This window comes from Macrobrachium nipponense, chromosome 4, assembly GCF_015104395.2.
Source record: "Macrobrachium nipponense isolate FS-2020 chromosome 4, ASM1510439v2, whole genome shotgun sequence".
Lineage (NCBI taxonomy): Eukaryota > Metazoa > Arthropoda > Malacostraca > Decapoda > Palaemonidae > Macrobrachium > Macrobrachium nipponense.
This window is the reverse complement of record NC_061100.1, coordinates 25,488,153-25,506,601: the sequence shown is the minus strand read 5'-3', so window position 1 is coordinate 25,506,601 and position 18,449 is coordinate 25,488,153. Positions and strand designations below refer to the sequence as shown.

The 18,449-nt window shown below is 41.5% G+C and overlaps 3 protein-coding genes across 3 annotated transcripts in view; 1 reads left to right on the top strand and 2 right to left on the bottom strand.

Moving 5' to 3' along the window:
• Positions 1 to 18,449, bottom strand: part of LOC135210814 (gastrula zinc finger protein XlCGF8.2DB-like) — a 120,191-nt gene that overhangs the window by 2,674 nt on the left and 99,068 nt on the right. The gene's annotated exons all lie outside the window — the stretch shown is intronic.
• Positions 1 to 18,449, bottom strand: part of LOC135211315 (zinc finger protein 845-like) — a 37,974-nt gene that overhangs the window by 8,971 nt on the left and 10,554 nt on the right. The window lies entirely within an intron of this gene.
• LOC135210815 (gastrula zinc finger protein XlCGF8.2DB-like) lies at positions 13,781 to 16,161 on the top strand. Its single transcript, XM_064243681.1, has one exon. The coding sequence runs from the start codon at positions 14,530 to 14,532 to the stop codon at positions 15,634 to 15,636; it is 1,107 nt and encodes a 368-aa protein (XP_064099751.1). The 5' UTR covers positions 13,781 to 14,529; the 3' UTR covers positions 15,637 to 16,161.

Below are 18,449 nucleotides of genomic sequence, written 5' to 3'. Positions count from 1 at the left end.
GTTCACTATAGAACTAAATTGATTTAGAGGTGGGAAATCATGGTGGATCCCTCATCTACATCCGTCGAGATGCTCCACACTACAAAGTAAAACTAAATACTCCACTTCAAGCTGTGGCGTGTACGAATTAATTTAAGGAGGCAATATATCTATATGTTCCCTTTACATTCCACCCAATAGCCATGTCTCCCAAGAGAACTTAATACACTTGATGCAGCACTACCAGAGCCATTCCTTCTACTTGGTGACTTCAACAGTAGACATCCATTGTGGGGAGATGTAACATCAAACCAAAAAGGGAATATGATGCATCATTAATAGAAAATGAAGATATAGGTCTTCTTAATACGGAGAACCTACCCATTACCACATTCAGACAGGCACCGTCTCCTGCATCGACCTTTCAATATGTAGCTCCAACTGCAGTGTTGATTTTAGTTGGAGAACAAGTGATGACTGGCATACCAGTGACCATTCTCCAATTGTGATCGACACCAATGATCGGTCACACCTATCCTGAGATCACCACGATGGTGCTTAGAGAAAGCAAATTGGAGAAAATTCAAAGACTTGAGTGAGTTGGAGGGGGATGCAAAAGATCTCCCAAGTGTAGATGATGCCATTGATCTACTCAATGGAACATTGCATACTGCAGGTCTACACTCAATTCCTCGAACTAAGGGACTATTCAGGAGACGGCCAGTACCGTGGTGGTCAGAAGACCTAAGGCTGTTACACCAAGCTACAAGGTCATCATTGACCAGGTGCCGTAGACATCGCACCTTGGACAATGTCATAATTTACAAACAGTGTAGGGCACGATTTCGAAAAAGCTATGAAAGCTGCCAGAAGACAAGCATGGGCCGGATAGTATCCCTCTATTAACAGCAGAACACCAGTCTGTAGCATTTGGAAGAAAATAAGAAAAATTCAGGGTAAATTTACACCCAATCCTCCTCCAGTACTTAAAGTGAATAATACTCATGTCACTGATGCCACAGAAGTTAGTAATACATTTTCAGAACACTTCGCTCGAGTCTCTGAGAAATCAGATAGTTCCCCAGGACATAATTTCAGAATGATGGAAGAACAACAGATACTTGACTTTTCAGCAAAGAAAGCTGAATCATATAATATGCCTTTTTCTGAAAGGGAGTTTGACTGCTTTATCTAGGAGCAAGAACACTGCCCCTGGTCCAGATGAGATTCCTTATGAAATGTTTAAACACATTTCGAAGAACACAAAACTTTTTATAATAAGTATTATCAATAGAATATGGGATGAAAGCAGCTACCCTACCATATGGGAATTAGCTACCATGTTACCGTTCCTTAAGCCTGGAAAAGATCCCCTGTGTGCAGCAAGTTACTGCCCATTGCTTTAACTTGCTGTTTGTGTAAATTGATGGAAAAAAAATGGTAAATGTAAGACTGATGTGGCATCTAGAGCACAACAATATTCTAACACCTTCTCAGTGTGGTTTTCGAAAAATGCACTCTACCCTGGACATCTTACTGCAACTTGAAACCTCTGTCTGTGAAGCCTTTGCCTCCAAACAACATCATGTGACAGTGTTTTTTGATATAGAAAAGGCATATGACACTGCTTGGGAGACATGGGATTCTGAAGATATGCATAATAGTGGTCTACGAGGTAAATTACCTTTATTTGTGAAATCCTTTTTACATCGTAGGTATTTTAAAGTTAAAGTTGGCAGTACTTTATCAGAGAAAAGGTGCCAAGAAGAAGGTGTTCCCCAGGGCAGTGTTCTCAGTGTAACACTTTTTGCTCTAGCCATAAACAGTGTTGCAGCTGTCATTCCAAGAGAGGTTTTAAAGACACTGTTTGTGGATGATTTGTCAATATCCTTTGCTGCCACAGGGATGACTGTAGCAGAAAGAAGCTACAATTAACAATAAATAAAATAGTAAGTTGGGCTGAGAAACAGGGTTTTAAAATCTCTGTAAGCAAGACTACTGCTGTCCACTTCTGTCGGATCAGGGGAGTGCATCCTGATCCAGACCTCTATTTGTATGGCCGTAGAATCCCATGTGTAGAACAAGCACACTTCTTAGGCCTAGTTTTTGACAGTAGATTGACTTGGGTCCCCCATATCAAACATATAAAAGCAAAGAGCATAGAAGCTCTACACATCTTGAAGGTGCTTTCTCACACCAGTTGGGGAGCTGATAGAAATCTTTTTACTAAGGCTTTCATAAATCTTTAATCTTGTCAAAGCTGTCATACGGTTGTGAAATATATTCTTCAGCTTCCTCATCTAACTTAAAACTTTTAGATTCAGTACATCATTCAGCTATTTCGTATAGCCACAGGAGCTTTCCGTTCGTCACCAATATCTAGTTTGCTAGTTGATGCAGGAGAGATGCCTCTTGAACTCTATCGCCAGTCATCATTACTTCGGTACTGGTTTAGAGCGCAAAGACTCCCCAAATCTCAGGCATTTGCTGTGGCAAATAGAAATATTTTTAATGGGGTTTTTATGAAAGTCATCCAAGGTATCCCATTCCTTTTAGCTATAGAATAAAACAAATTTTAGAGGATACAAATATTAAAAAATATCCCATTATTCCCTTTGTGTATCCCAGTACTCCTGTCTGGAGGTTACCGGATGTGAAATTCTGCAGGTACTTCAGTGGAGCAAAGAGAAATAAATCTGATGAGGAAAATAAGGGCAATATTTTAGAGAGCATGTATCAGAGCATATAGATACATGTTTTATATTTACTGATGGCTCCAAGTCCAATGCCGGCGTTGGATATGGAGTTTTTAGCCAATCTTTTAACCGAAGAGGTGCACTTCCATCTATTGCCTCAAACTTTACAGCTGATTGTATGGCATCCTAGTAGCACTGGAACATATTGTAACACTCCCAGTGTGTAGATACACAACTATTTTGTGTTACTCCAAAAGTGCCTTACAGTCCCTGGAAGTCTTTAATACTGATCATCTTTTGGTGTTGAAGATCTTGCAGTGGATCTTCTTGCCACCAAAATAGAGGCAGCATTGTTTCATTTTGTTGGGTTCCTGCCCATGTGAACGTATCGGGAAACGAAGAGGCAGACAAGCTAGCCAAATCAGCAGCACAAACTTTAGTACCGAGAAAATGCCCTGTTCCATATCGTGATACATTCTTTGATATATGGAAATCTGTCCAGTATTTATGGGCAATTCAGTGGGACAGAGTAGGCCCCAACAAAATGAAAGAAATTACTAGACAGACACACCCTTGGAAATATGACCTAATACCGAGGAAGTGGGAGGTTGTATTGTGTAGATTGCGTATTGGCCATACGCGTTTAACTCACGGCTATCTGATGGATGGGGAGAATGAGCCATTCTGTGATGATTGCTTAGTTCCATTGACTGTTAGGCATTTGCTGGTTGAGTGTCCCAGTCTAGTGGAACTTAGGAATCGTTTTTTAGCTTATAGTAGTGAAGCAGGTGGTAACTATAGCATGGCAAAACTGTTGGGAGAAAGCATGTGTGTTAATAACGTTATCTCTTTTATCAAAGAAGCTGGTCTTCTCAAATATATCTGACAGCTATGCTGTCTTAGTATATACATTTTTTTTTTTCTTTTTAATAGTTTTATTGTTATGTGATCAATCACAATTCTTTTTATCGGAATATTATTTATATTTTTATCAGAAATTTTAATTTATTTTTTTTAAATAAAATTAAATTTATATCTCTCATAAAGATAAAAGTTTTATTTTGAATGTTGTATAATATATTATAAAAGTTAAAAGATCACATTTAGTATTCGGCGTCGGTGACCCTGGTAGTTGTGGACGCCAGATAACTCACAATCATCAATCAATCTCAGCCGAGCCTCTCGCCCCAGGCGAGCGGCAAGGCTAGGCCTGCTGCTCGATCGCCACTGCGGGCGGACGATCAGCAGCAGCCCTCCAAGCACGCTGGTCCTGCCAGCGAGCTAGGGGGGCGGGGGAGCGTCAGGTCTGCTCTCCTGTACCTTCAACCTCCTCAGGTACACCGGGAGGAGCGAGGTACCTATGAGTGATCGCGAGAGGTGCGCCGCTCGCGATCCCGCTATGACGCCGTATGGACCAGGCACGGTTCTAGGACCGACCAGGACATACGCGCAAGTAGCGGGAGGCGACCGTCAGGGGTCTGCCGCTGTTTCCTCCTTCTGAAGGAGGAGTATCTAGGGATCTGTTCTTGTTGGAGGGACTGGACGGTCCTACTCCGCAAGACACGGTTACTCCCGAGATACAGAGGAATTTGCAGAAGTCATTAAGCTGATTCGTCAGCATAATGACCTTGCGGAAGGATTGCCGCTCCCACCAGCAGAGCCCACGTTTCTGTCGTTTTGGGGCCCGAGAGGGAACCCAAACCGACGGTGGGTCTGCCGCGATCGGAACTTGCCGATTCTGTCTCGAAACCAGAGTCTCTCGTCTCCGGACAAGAAGGCTCTCTCAGTTCTGGCCGGTCGATCAAGCTACTTCCACCTCCTCACTGCGACAGCGGCGTTTCTACGTGTCTTCGGACACCGTATTTGAATACTCCTTCGGTCCTCCTGAGAGGTTTCGACCTCGACGAGGACGGGAATGAGTCGGAGGACGGTATCGGCTCTCTCCTGTCAGGTGTCGATCAGCCCCACCCACCCAGACTACGTTCACACTGGCGGCAGACCCTTACCTACGTGAGAGTTCGTACCCTCCGCGGGAAAACGTTTTCCCCTCCTGACGATACGTTTTTTCCAGACTCTGCGGCGATGGCTGTTCCTACTCTTCTCCAACTGCTAGTTCCACTGGGAAGGCGAGCGAGTATCCAATTCCTCCCCATTCCCTCTCCTTACGGTTACGAGGGAAAGGGGAGGGATCCTACAGAGATTTCTCTGTAGGATCCCACGTTCGGGACTGCGCTACCGGGGGACCTTCGGGTCCTACCTGACGTAAGCCCCGGTCGTTGAGGAGGAATCCTGCCCCATTCTCGATTTCTACGGGAATCGAGAGGAACCACCAGCCGATATCGTTTGACGAATTCGGTGGGGGTTTCGCAGACTGCTTAGAATTCTATCGGATTTCTAACGCATTCAGTGTTCGAGTTTTACGATCTCCAAACACTTACGCGAGACCACGGTCCAAAGTGAGCGAGACGAGAATCCCCGTATACACGATAATCGGGAACCTCTCCTATGCTCGAATTCCTGGAATTTCTAGCATTGGGAAGAAGACTGCTGCTGAAGAAACTATCTCACAGTAGGCGACCAACCTGGACTAGAGAAGATCGGACGGGAATATCCAGTTTGGCTTGAACTATCGTCTTAGTATTCTGTTCACCATTGAAGCTTTCCTTCGAGGAAGACTTCTCCTTCACTCTCTTTGATAGAGATCGAAGGTGGTCGATCTCCAATCCTTATTTTGTTTTCTTGAAGGAAAGAATTTAGGATGGAGATCGTTGTTCAGAATCCTACAATATACTACGTATATTAACCTCGCGACATGATTCTACTAAGCAGTTGAATTGTCCGAGGGGTAGGCGCATTATCCTAGTTAATCTACGGATTGCGACTTATAAGAGAAGTATTCTAATTGAACTGCAACTCGGGGTTGCCTGCAACCTCCCAGGAGTTTTCAGTTTCAATTTTATATACTTATGGTTTTGTCACGACAAACACCATTTCAACTTTTATATTTACCGAAATTCGTTTCGCCTAAATATAATTGCTCGAGCATATCTTTTATGCTCGGTAGTTCTAGCCGAACGCATTCCTTCATGGAATAAATGGATTACCTGGCAACTCAGGATGACGAGTCAGCGAGAGCTCAGGCTCAACTACTGCGTATTGAACTGCCTGATAGCAGCTCAGTATCAGTGGGCCTCCGATATGCACGGTCATGTATGTCTCTCTCTGCCTCTGCTTTGATTGACTACCGAACCGTATCTCTGCCCAACAATCATGGACTTAGGTCTCTTGATTACCGGGGATTCTCGCAATAATGAAGGACCATCTACTGCTGTGACGCTAGATTCCATCGCCTTCGACATTGCGAGAATTTTCAACAGAGATATCTCTTGGACTCTTTCATCTTTCTGTTTACCGCACGGTAACAGAAGTCTGTACAAGTCTCCCGCTGCATCGCACTGCGATAATGCGAATGATTTTGCAGACATCTGAGTTTGTCTTCAAAATATCTCTTATTCGTAGGTGTACCAATTGTTCATTGTTCAACCGAATTACGAGATGTGTCAGAAGACATCGCCTACTCTCCGACCTGACAGCTCTACTTCCAAAGGTTCAGCCCATGAGAAGCAGTTCTTCAGGGCGGCTTTCCCCTGTGTTTCATTACTGAAGAACGCCCGCTTTCATTTCAACTACGACTTCTCACCGGACAGCAATGAAATAGCGGTTAGCGTTTTCAGTCATTTGTAAGCACAGGTTATGAATCTTGAGAATCCTTCTCTCGATTCATCTGTGAAGACGTAGGTTGCATTCAATATCTACCTTCGTCTTCAACGGTACATAGTGTTGTTTCTCCTTAGCTGAGATTCAACAACCATGAGATGTTTTACCTTCAGGGACCTCGGTCTCTAGAAGGCAATTGACTTTCGCCTGTTGGGCACATGCCTTAAGAGAATCATCACCTCGCTGTCCGGCATTGGTGACAAACAAATACATTATTTGTTTGGTCTCTCGGCATAACCCTTTAAAGGCGAAGGTCACGTGACTTACTCGGATGCTTTGACAACTTGCCTCCTACCGAACGCAGTCAGTCGGCAGCTGTCAGAGCGTCCGAGTCAGTTACGAACTACGCTGTTGACTTAGTTCGGTTGTTACAGAGCAATCATTACTTCGTTTTAATAGCTTGTCACAGTACCCATACCATTGACACCCACCATGGAGTGTCGGTGTCCTATCCCCTCCACTACCGAGAACTTCGCTGCATGGGGATAGGAGGATGCGAGAGACTTCGTGGCAAACGGACAGACCAGTATGGGTACTGGACATCACCGAAGTAGAGAAGAGGGATAGGTCATGCGACTATTTCCTTCTTTCCTCTGAGGAACTGCATGACTTCTCCTGCGAAGTCAAGCATCCAGGGATGGGGATCCGTGACGCTCGATTTCGTACCGAACTTCGTAGCGAAGACTCAGAACCCTTCGGTCCCTGACGATTGGTTCGAGTCGTTCACAATCCCCTCCCTAATGGACTTCACGCCTTCGATGCGAAGGAGATGCTGCCTTGTCCGCAAGAACTTCTCCGTGGCGCAGTACTGAAGGACAGGGGTCTGGTACAACTCAGACCCACATTTGCCTTCCTGGCTACCTCGCCGGATATGCCCACAGGTCCTTGGATCTTTTTCCTTTGGACCCGTGGTGGCCTGATTAACACGGTTGTGTAGCGAACTCCAGACCCTCGCAGCTGAACAGCATCGAGTCCTGGTGTGACCATAGAATGGATGAGTGAATGAGAGTGTGACTGGCTCCTCTTCCCATCTTTTTCTTCCCCTCTACCTGTGGTTAGAGGGACACGGTCGTCAACCCTGCTGGATAAGGACAAGATGCAGGTGAGCTACTCAACAGAGCCCCATCCTATCCCTTTCACTAGGGATAGGAGCGTATATCCACCACTTCCTCCAACAAGGGGGAGGAAGTGGATGCCAGCTTGAGACAACCCATACTTTATGTTGCCTCTTGCAAACAGGAACAAGTTCTTGCTTGCTGGTACGAAGAGATACGCTTGCCTCTCTCTTAGTACTCGGCCCAGAGGTCTGACCATTGATCCTGCGGTGCACACCCCGATCAATCGGACAGAGGCTTGGATCCCTCCCTCGCTCTTACGACCAGGGAGGCATTCCAGGGATGGACGAACACCAGTCTGTTCATCAAAGACTCAGATTCCTCCCACCAAGAAGTGAGTCTTCCTATTGTTAAAGGACCGATGGTTTTGTATTACGTATCGGCGAACAAATGACAATTTGTCGAAAATTGCATTTTTCCTAACTATACAAACCTGAGGTCCTTTTACATATAGTCCCTCCTCATGCCACCCCTCACTCTGCGTATTTTGCATGGGCCAAAAGCAAAAGTGATTTGTTTACCTCCCAGTCGCGCGGCGCGCGACTGTCGGACAAGCAGTTAACTACCGTTCTCCCCTTCCCCTTGTTCGAAGCTTACGACCGTTCCAGCTGCCGCTAGCTACTTCCTATTGTTAAAGGACCTCAGTTTTGTATAGTTAGGAAAAATGCAATTTTCGACAATTGTCATATTTGGGACCATTTAATACCAAACCTAACCGTTATACTGTACATGTAGATAAAGTATATTAGTGTACAGGGTACAAGAAATACTGTACATATACATTTACGTACGTATGTAGTAAAATGTGGAGCCTTACCTTTCGAGTGAGGCGATATCCAAAAGTGGCAACAGAGGAGAAGGAAACGGCAGAAAACATGAACACTTAACTTTACGAAACACATAGAAAGCATTCTCTTCTTTCCGTGAACTTCAGCAACATTCTTGGGACCCATGGCTAATTACGTTAAGCAATTATGTTCACACACAACACGATAAAGTAACTTACAGTACAACGAAAGCGAAATCACTAACACGAATTTATGTTAACGAACGAAATCTACGTGAACGAACAAATTCCACGTGTGTATGATAATGCTGCTAAAACGAAATGGTCGAGGAACTCCCTTATGTAGATGCATGATGGGATATATGCTGACCAATAGGAGAGCAGGATCTTACGGTGGTAACTAGCATCAGGAACCAATGGGAGAGCGGGAGAATGGTGGAGAGAGTACTGAGTTGGCGGCACGCGAGTTTTAAAATTGTTCTCGGCAGCCTAGGTAAATCTCAAACTTTACAGTACACCCTTTCACGACCTGAATTATTTTCGAACACAGAAGCAAAAAAATCTTTTTCTTTGCCTTCGTAACCTGGATTTTTCATACGTAGGGACTTTCGTATGGAGGTGTATGACTATTATTTTGGCCTCAGGCAATCGTGTGGATCAGAACCAGACAATAACAAGGCCTCCCTTTCACCCAGTTTTCTTCATTTTCCTCCTCTAATGCATGTTTATAAAAATTCATAGTTAGTAAGTAGAAGAGTAAATAAAGAAAAACTGAAGATTCAATAGATAATACATAATAAATATTAGTATTGGCAATTGTCAATCACAGATGTGTTTTATTTAAATGCAGGTCAACCCCATACATTTTTCAGTGCGTAAATACTTAATCTGATTGTGCAGTTTTAGTTGGTCGAAGTTTTTATTTCTGGAGACAAGCAAGTTTCATCTTCAAGTGCTAGGATAACTTCTTGAATATTAGAGTATCTTCAAGTCACACATCATGTTTAATTTGTGCTGGAGTTAATATTGGTCTTCTTGATAAGATGAAACAGTATAGGGGTATTTATTTTTTATTTTTGTTGTGGATTTTGCCATTTTATTCAATCCCGTAAAATGCATGCTTCTTAGAAGGTGAAATACATATAACTAGCTCTTCATGGTTTGTAGGAATTTTGTATAAAAAATTTCAAGGGCTGCATTTGCATACAACATACTATTGATTGATATTTTTACAATGTTGGTGACAGTGGAAGTTATTTTACACATTGTAAGAGGCAGTCTCTAGTTATCGGCGACCATGCTTTGTGCTATTATCACCCATTTTCTGTTACCGTCATGCCGTTGGGAAAAGAACCCCTGCCCATAACCAGGAACTGCCTGTATCAGTTAAACCATCAAGTAAAGTGAGAGTCTGTTTATCAGCTTTGGCACTGCAGGCTTTGTGGTACATAGGGTAGTTGATTCATTGTAGTAATTACTTGTTTCAAATAATCATCTGTTGTAATGAAAGTTAAATTTGTTACTTGTTTCTTTATTTTCTCAGCTTGAAAACCTAATTGTTAGGAATGAATCTTACATACTGTTAAAGATAGCTTATGTCTGCATCTATAGATGAGTCAGCATTCAAACAAAAAAAAAGATTGAATGGCTGTCCTGGAAGACTGTCTAGGGCACCTGTTCTCCACCAGGTGTGTTGTGAATGTTTTAGCTTTTGTCAGAAACTCCTTGCACTCATTGGTATTTCATGTCTTTGGCTGTTTACTGCTTTTTTGGTACTGTACATTTCCTCTTCCTAGGATGGCTTCCACCGGAATCAAAGCTAAGAATGTCAGGTTCTGCAGAAATGATTACTGTGTTAGCAGGATGTTGGTTTTTTGAGGTAGGTAGACATACTTGTTTGTGCTGGCTGCAAGGGTATAAAGTGTGATCTTGTCTCGAGATTAGAGTTTAGTTAGGTAAAGGTCAGAAACTTTGTCATATCCTGAAGACAGGAAAAGGATTGTGGGAAATGATGGGGGTGCAAAAGATGGGAGAAAGATTGAAGGAAGGGAAGAGGGTGCAAACGATAGAAAAAAAACATTATAGAAAGAGGTGAGGATGTAAAATTAGTAAAGGTAAAGGAAACACCATGGAAAGGACGGGGATAGTATACAAATAAAATGAGAGTATGGACTCACTATATAACCCATCAAGTGTCAGGAGGGAGGGAGGGAAGTAACAAACGGAGAGATAGGAAGTTCAAGTGATGAGGGAGTGAAAGAAGTACACAAGAGTATAGCACTCTGGGAATTACCCAAGATCAGAGAGTAGTTCATATCGAATGAGAGGGACTTAAATGACTTTTCGTATAAGTAACTTAACAAGTAATTAATTGCTAATGTTTCTAACTTGTGCGGCAACTTTTTAACATTTGCGGTAGTGCTTCTGTTTTTGTCCAGGTGACAGTCCCCTCCTGCTATCAGGGAACATGGGAAACAACCTGGCAGGTAAGCTCAATTTGTTTCTGCTGGCTTCGATGTAAACATCTGCATCATTTGCAGCAGCTCTTTAATTAACCAGTGGTTATTTCATATTTGGTGAATTACAATTAGTACTTGGTTTTTGTTGTCCAGCAGGATATATTAAATAGTTTGTTATCATAGTTTTGAGTAATTTTCTGGTTTTTTCGGAATTACGACAGATTCTAGCAGTTCGAGTGTTCGCTGTTGCAGCGAGGGCTGTAAGACTAGGCTCATAAAAGCTTTCTATGATCCTCATAGTAAATGTAGGGGGTAATGAATGGACCTGTAATGAATGTCCTTCATGGGATAATAAGCAGTGGAAGATTCTCAAATATCACTTAGACAAATTAGAGGAGATAGGAAGAGGAAAGCAGGTTCTAGAGCCAATGAAGAGTCTCAGAGTGTAGTAACTACGCATAAATCTAGTTTAGAAGTTAGTCCTATTGCTCTTCCCACTACTCTGTTCCTACTGTTTCTCCCATTCCTTGCCGGCCTACTGAACAACCTCCTACTCCCGTGCCTGGCTCCCTTGCTTCCGATGCCAATACCATCGCCAGTCTCAAATCCAGGTTTGAAAAGAAGATTAACCTAGTCGTAAGTATGGTTGCAGAATTAGGAGTTTCCATGAAAGTGATCATAGAGTAGTAAGTGTTTTCTGATAAAGTGATCAGTGATAGTGCTGTGCCAGTGGAGTATATTCATCAGTTATCTTCAAGCCCTTCTAATGACTACAACATGGACAGGAGGTACCACAAACAATACTTGGACTCTTCCAGGCAGCTTTAGCGCCCTTCCAAGAATCTTGGTCGCCGTCTCGAACCACTACCTATTAAGCGATATAAGCAGTCCAATTGTAGTCCACAGCCTTCTTGAAGTTATGCTGTGGACCCTTCTATCTCTGCTTCTGTCCATCAACATCCACATGGGATAGTCCAGATGCCTTCTCACCCAAGTACTCAATGGCTGAGTACCCTCACCTGTCTCCCAACCGCCCATCGTCAATTCATAAGTGCTCGATGTCTGCTTCCAAACGTCTGGTGCTACATCCCGAGTGCCCAGCACCCACTTCCGACCCTTCCCAGGCACCCATCGCCTCATTCATTTGATCAGAGACTGCGATCTCCTTCGCCTTCTGATTATGACGATCCTACTCTGGCTCCTGTTAAGCAGCAGATAGCCCAAATTATGGAGTTACTAAAGAAAGCTCCCTCCTGAGTTACTAAAGAGAGCTCCCTCCACTCACAAGCCTCCTCAGGGTGATATTTTGTCCCTGGTCTCCTCAGAAAAAGAAATGGCTGAACAAGAATTTGCACCTCCTTTGACTTATGCTGCCTTACTGTGGTACCTCTTAGTGATTTTTCCCGCATTTTTCACTGCAGCTGCCCCATCTTTGCCTACTTTGACATTTTTAACGAGAAATCAAATGGATGACAGGACAAGACTTCCCAAGATGGTCCTTTCATCCTCCTCTAAGAAATGCTTCAGAGATTGGAGACTGGCTTTCAACCAAAAGGAAGCTGGGCAAAGCATCTTTTGCTTTTCCGCCCTCTTGTTTAATTCACAGGAGGTACTTATCTTACATGACTGGTGAAGTTCTTCTTTGGGAGTTGCTGCCTCCCCCCAAGGGGACTTCTCTGGTCTAATTGACATGTTGCGCCGTCCTGCATTGTCATCGGTAAAGATCATGTTTTCTTCTGCAGAACTAGTTCATCTAGTAGTCAAAGACAGTTTTAAAGTCTTCAAAGTACTTAGCTCCCTGGACTGGATGGTAAGCGCACTGGCAAAGAAAATAGGGGACTACATACCAGGATCTACTGGGAGATATCACCTCATTCTGGCTCTGGGTTCTGTCCTGTGTCGACAAAGCCATTAGAGATGGTTCTCTAGAGCTTTGTGCTCTAGTTACCTTTGGAATATTGAAGGAAAGAGAGCTGTGGTGCTATATTTCCAAAGGAGTTACAAAGACTCAGAAGTCTGCCCTGTTGTTCTCGCCCCTAGACCAGAATCATCTCTTCCCTCTAAACAGTAAAGGGAATTGCATCAGATTTGCAAAAGAAATGTATGCAAGATTTGTTAGCTCAGTCGTCTAGGCGTTCCAAGGAATCAACTGCTTTTCAAACTAGGACTACCTCACCCCTGCAGCAACAGTCCTTTCATGAGATCTCATGATATTGGAGTGGTGTCGACCTCTTTGGCTTTCAGACATTATGTCCTTGACTTCCATTATGCCCAGGTTCTGATATTCTTGGGAGCATGAAGGTACATGTATTGTATAGCAGTGTACCTTTATCTTTTCAAGTATACTATTAAATTTTTGTTGACTGTCATTTTTGGGGCTTTCAGACCCAGGCACAAAGGTCCTTTCACACAACTTGTCTCATTCTCAGTGAATTGAAGCAGTTTTTTCTACTGCTTTTCACTGCACATACACATACAAGAGCCTTGCTCCCTTAATGGAATACAACTTCTGGCAGCAGTTAGATCCTGAAAGGATTCCAGATCAGGTAGGAATGCTTTGGATTTAATTTTAAAAATTTTAGCTTGCTTGGCTGAGCGGATTTTGTCTAGCTGCACTACCCACGATCTTCTTAATGTGGGAATCGGCTATCTTTAACAGTAGTTAAGATTCATCCCAAGGATTTTCAAAATAAAATTTACTATTTGGATACTTTCATACTGTTAAAGTCGACCCTGCCCAATCTCCCCACAACTTAGTGGGGAGTATTCTAACGAGCTAAAACGTTTGAAACATACCTGGTGGAGAAATGTGTACAAGATAAATCTTCAAGGTCAACCATTCAATCTTTCTTTTGAATGCTGACTCATCTATTGGTGCAAAGATATAAGCTATTTTTAACAGTAAGTATCCAAACAAGAAATTTTATTATGAAAATGTAATTTCTTCTCTCTTCCATCTGACCAGGTTGAAACTACCTGACGCCAGTGAGAGGTAAGCAAGCTAATATTGTTGGCAAGGCAGAGTGCTTGGAAACATCACCAACAGAACAGTCGGATAACCTTCACATGTGACTACTTTTTGTTATTCTAAACATATGATATAAGGTCTTGAAATTCCTCCTTTATGGTTGCTGTAATCTGTGGAGTTTTTATATTGATTTTATGTTATATGTACATATATTCATTGTGCCAAAAATGAATGCAGGATTTGATGTACTGAAAGCACTCGTCAAATACCGGTTAAGATATTAGAATGAATTATGTGATGCTGTTCAAGTTCTGAGAGTCCGTAATTATTGTTGAATGCTGTATTGATTGTTACCAGACGTTTATGTTTTCATTTGGTAAACTGAAACTTTATTTTATATGCCTGGTAAAGTAATTACTTTTAATGTGAAGAAGATTGTTTGTTATAAGAATATTGAAAAGGAAACAAGATTTTTGCATATATGTGAGTTGTAGAATCCTGTGATTACAGAGAATGTAGTTGGATTGCAAAAGAGCTGCATTTCAGTTCAAAAATAATAATATGTGAAATTCAAGCTTAACTTGGTCCCCTTTTGAAGTGTATGTGGGAGTACGCTGAAATACTTGGAAGCAGACAGTCGATCAGGAAACTTGAAATATTTTGGTATAACCTTTTGTCTTTGTATTAAGACCCATCCCTATGAGTTAAACCAGACCCAGAACCTGCGAGTTTGATTATCAAGGTTAAAATGGAAGCTAAGGATCCATTATCATTTTCTTCTGTCAAGCCTGAAAATGAAAATTGTATGGATAACCCAAGTTCAGTTACAGATCATAATGATGGCTCATTGCTGTTAGGCCCATCAGTTAAGGTCGAGGTCAAGGCTGACCCGGAAGATTATGAGTTTGGTGAAATGGCAGACAGTGAGAAGGATTCAGTGATTAGTGACGAAGAAGAAAGCAAGAAAATAATTGTGGAAGTTTGTAGACCTAAAGAAGAGAAACGGTTCACTTGTACAGAGTGTGGAAGTGGCTTTGCAAAAGCACATAACCTCAAAGTGCACATGAGAACTCATACTGGAGAGAAACCTTACACCTGTGCTGAATGTCAGAGGAGCTTCACCAAACTAGATAGTCTCAAAGCTCACATGAGGATTCATACAGGAGAGAAGCCATTCACCTGTACTGAATGCGGAAGGAAATTTTCACAGCCTCGTAGTCTTAGAAGGCACATCAAAATTCATACAGGGGAGAAACCCTTTATTTGTCCCAAGTGTGATAGTAGGTTTTCAGAGTCAGATAAACTCAAAAGACACTTAGGAACTCATACTGAAGGTGAGAAACTAGTTTTTTGCCTTGAGTGTGGGAGAAGTTTTCCAAGCCCAGCGTCTCTCAAAAGTCACATGAGAATTCACGCAAAAGAAAAGTCATGCATTAAATGTAATTGCAATTTTGATTCTTCCAAGAGCCTCAAAGAGCACATGAAAACTCACGAAAGAGAGAGACTGTTCCTTTGCAACGAATGTGGGAAAAGTTTTTACGAACCAAGTGTTCTGAGAATGCACATGCGTTCTCATACTGGGGAAAGGCCATATGCTTGCAAACTGTGTGGCAGTTCTTTTGCTCAATCAAGTGTTCTTAAAAGGCACTTGAGAATTCACACTGGAGAAAGGCCCTATGTTTGCACAGAATGTCCTAGTCAGTTTTCTCATTCAAGTCATCTCAAAACACACATGAGGACTCATACAGGAGAAAAGCCGTTTGCTTGCACTGTATGTCAGAGGTGCTTTACACACTCCGGCGTCGCTCAAAGCACATATGAGAACTCATACAGGAGAGAAACCATACACTTGTAATGAATGTCAGCGTAGTTTTTCTCTCCTAGATAGTTTGAAAACACACATGAGGACACATACAGGAGAGAAGCCATTTGCTTGCACAGAATGTCCAAGTACTTTTGCCCAATTAGGTGGTCTGAGAGTGCATATGAAAATTCATACTGGAGAAAAGCCATTTTCTTGCAATGAATGTCAAAGTAGTTTTTTACAGTCAAGTCATCTGAGAAGGCATATGAGAATTCATACGGGAGAGAAGCCTTACTCTTGCAGTGAATGTCATATGAGTTTTTCTCAGTCACATGGTCTTAAAGCTCACTTGAGAATGCATACATAAGGGACTGCAGAATATTTATTGTTTTGATCCAAGTTGTGAATAAGTTTCACCCATAGATTTTTTGCAAAAAAAACTACGGTAATTTTTTAAAATGGTTCCAAACAGTTATATGTACTTTTTACAGTAAGCATTAGAAATAAGGTTACTGAAATTAACTTTGTCATTAGAAAACACTTCCGATTACCAGTCAGACTTCTGTAGATTGTGTCAGAGAAAGGAAAATTAATGTTACAAATGATTCATCATAAATAAAGTTTAGAAACTTATAATACTGTAGTTTAAATGCCTTGGAAAAGACTGTAATTGTGTCAGGAATTGCATTATTATTCAGTCATACTTAAATATAAGTACTGCTGTTGGTAGTAGACAATTTAGAAACTTAACCAGTCAGTACTTTTTTTTTTCTATTTAGGGTCCCAGCTATAGCCCTTGTTTACATTTCCATGAAAAGGTATTTCAATTGTTAGTTGGTCTCATATATTCTTATGGTATGATGTAAGGTCTTGGTGTCATATGTTCTTATGTTAAGATGTAAGGTCGTATACTACATACAGATTGTTTGAATCCAAGAGACAGCAAGAGAGATATTGGCCGACAGCCTACAAAGAGTTCTGTGTTGAAGGCGAGATCCCCATATAGTGCTTAGTACTAAATTCAGGCTACAAAGTCTTAAGTTTATGACACCACTTATTTGAGTTTTAATGACAATTAGAACCCTTTTTTATCTGAAGAATTTTATCATTCTTCCTAAACAAATACAAACCTTCACACTTCACATAGGATTTAGCTCGCAAATGCAACCTGGAACAGCCTTTCAACTTTCAAACAAGGTCATAGGTAGGGGGAAGCCCTGTCCACCTTTTGGTCTGCTCCCCACTTTGCTTCTGGCTGCAGTCAGTAAAGATGTCTCAGTAACTCTCTGTCCAACTTGCCATTTAATTTCTTTCCATGCTTTTTTTTTCCTGGATATATTTGTTGAAATGGAGTTGTTTTTTATTATGTTGCAACCCGGTTACCTCACAGAGAAAACCTAAGATTTTAGCCCCTGTCCAGGGAAGGACAGGCCTTGTAATAGGCTTCTATCCTCAATTGAAGTAGATCCACTTATCCTTTGTGCCTCATGCAGGAAGCATGAATGCAAACAAAGTATTTTATGTTCCGAGTACCATGTCTGGCCATCTGAACAGTGGGAGAAGTTTGCCAGGAAGAAGATGAGAGAGAAGATGGTCTCCTGGGTGTCAGCAGAGTGCAATACCCTACCAATGTGTAGAACTAAAGGTTTGAGTGAGGAAAAATACAAATTACTCTATAAATGTGCTACATTGCTGGTGAGAAAATTGCTGCTGGATTGTTTTATATGTTGAAGCATTGCTGCATGCCCTTCTCACAAGACTTGTATGGTTAAGGTATTGGCAATACTCATTGTCACATGGCTGTTTGAGTAGTCATCCACACATAGTGTATGAAGATCAGAACCACCATTGCTTTCTGTAAGTGGACAGCAAGCCATCTAGGGAGAGTAAGGATACTGATTTACCATTTTACTCCCATGGGGTTTTATTCGGCCTTCTCTGGCGGGGTCTTGGCTCTGTTGATTTGGATAATCGAGAGATTACTAAATTAGCTCAGTGGTATGATTAAACTACGTACTTAAAAATAATTCTCATTTCCGAGGCCAACAAGCCTGGAAATAATAAAGACTGAAAATAATAAAGGTTTCAGACTTTAGATATGAGAGCCTTACGTACAAAAGACAAGGGTTTTTAAGTGCAGGTTAGCCACATACATTTTGCAATATGTGAATATTTTATCCTCTTAACTGTATGATTCTCATTTCCCAGACTAAGAAGCTTGTTACTAGTAGACTAAAATTAATAAAAGGTTTCAGACTTTAAATATGAGAGCCTTATGTGCAAAAGATGAGGGTTTTTCATTGCAGGCCAGCCACATGCATTTTGCTGTTTGTGAGTCCTACTTGATCCTCAAAACTGTATGGTTCTCTTGTTCAGATTTTTATTTGTGCTGGAACAGTTCTTAGAGATATTACATAATAGCTTTATGGTTGGTGAAGAAATTGTTCATTGTGATGAGAGAGAGAGTACAGTAGTATTTTTTTTTCATGTTTTAACATTTCTTTTTTCCAATAAAATTGTATGGTTCCAAGTTGGCAAAATACCCTTTTTTGGGTAGATATTCTTGAATTGTGTTAATGTAAAAAACTTCTGAGAGACTGCATTTTTATAAAACATAATTTGATAATATATTTACAATGTTGGTGATCTTGGTAGTAGTGTTCACAGTTTGTAAGATCAATCAAACCTTTGAGCAGTTTATGTTAGTAAAGGATTCGTGGTACATGTGGTATGGTTTCTTAAATGAGATTACTTGTATATATAATAATCATCTGTTGTAATGGAAATCATGCTTTCTGATTAAATTTATTACTTGTTTGTTTCAGTAATAACCAGGAAGCCTAATTTCTCCTCTCTTCCATCTG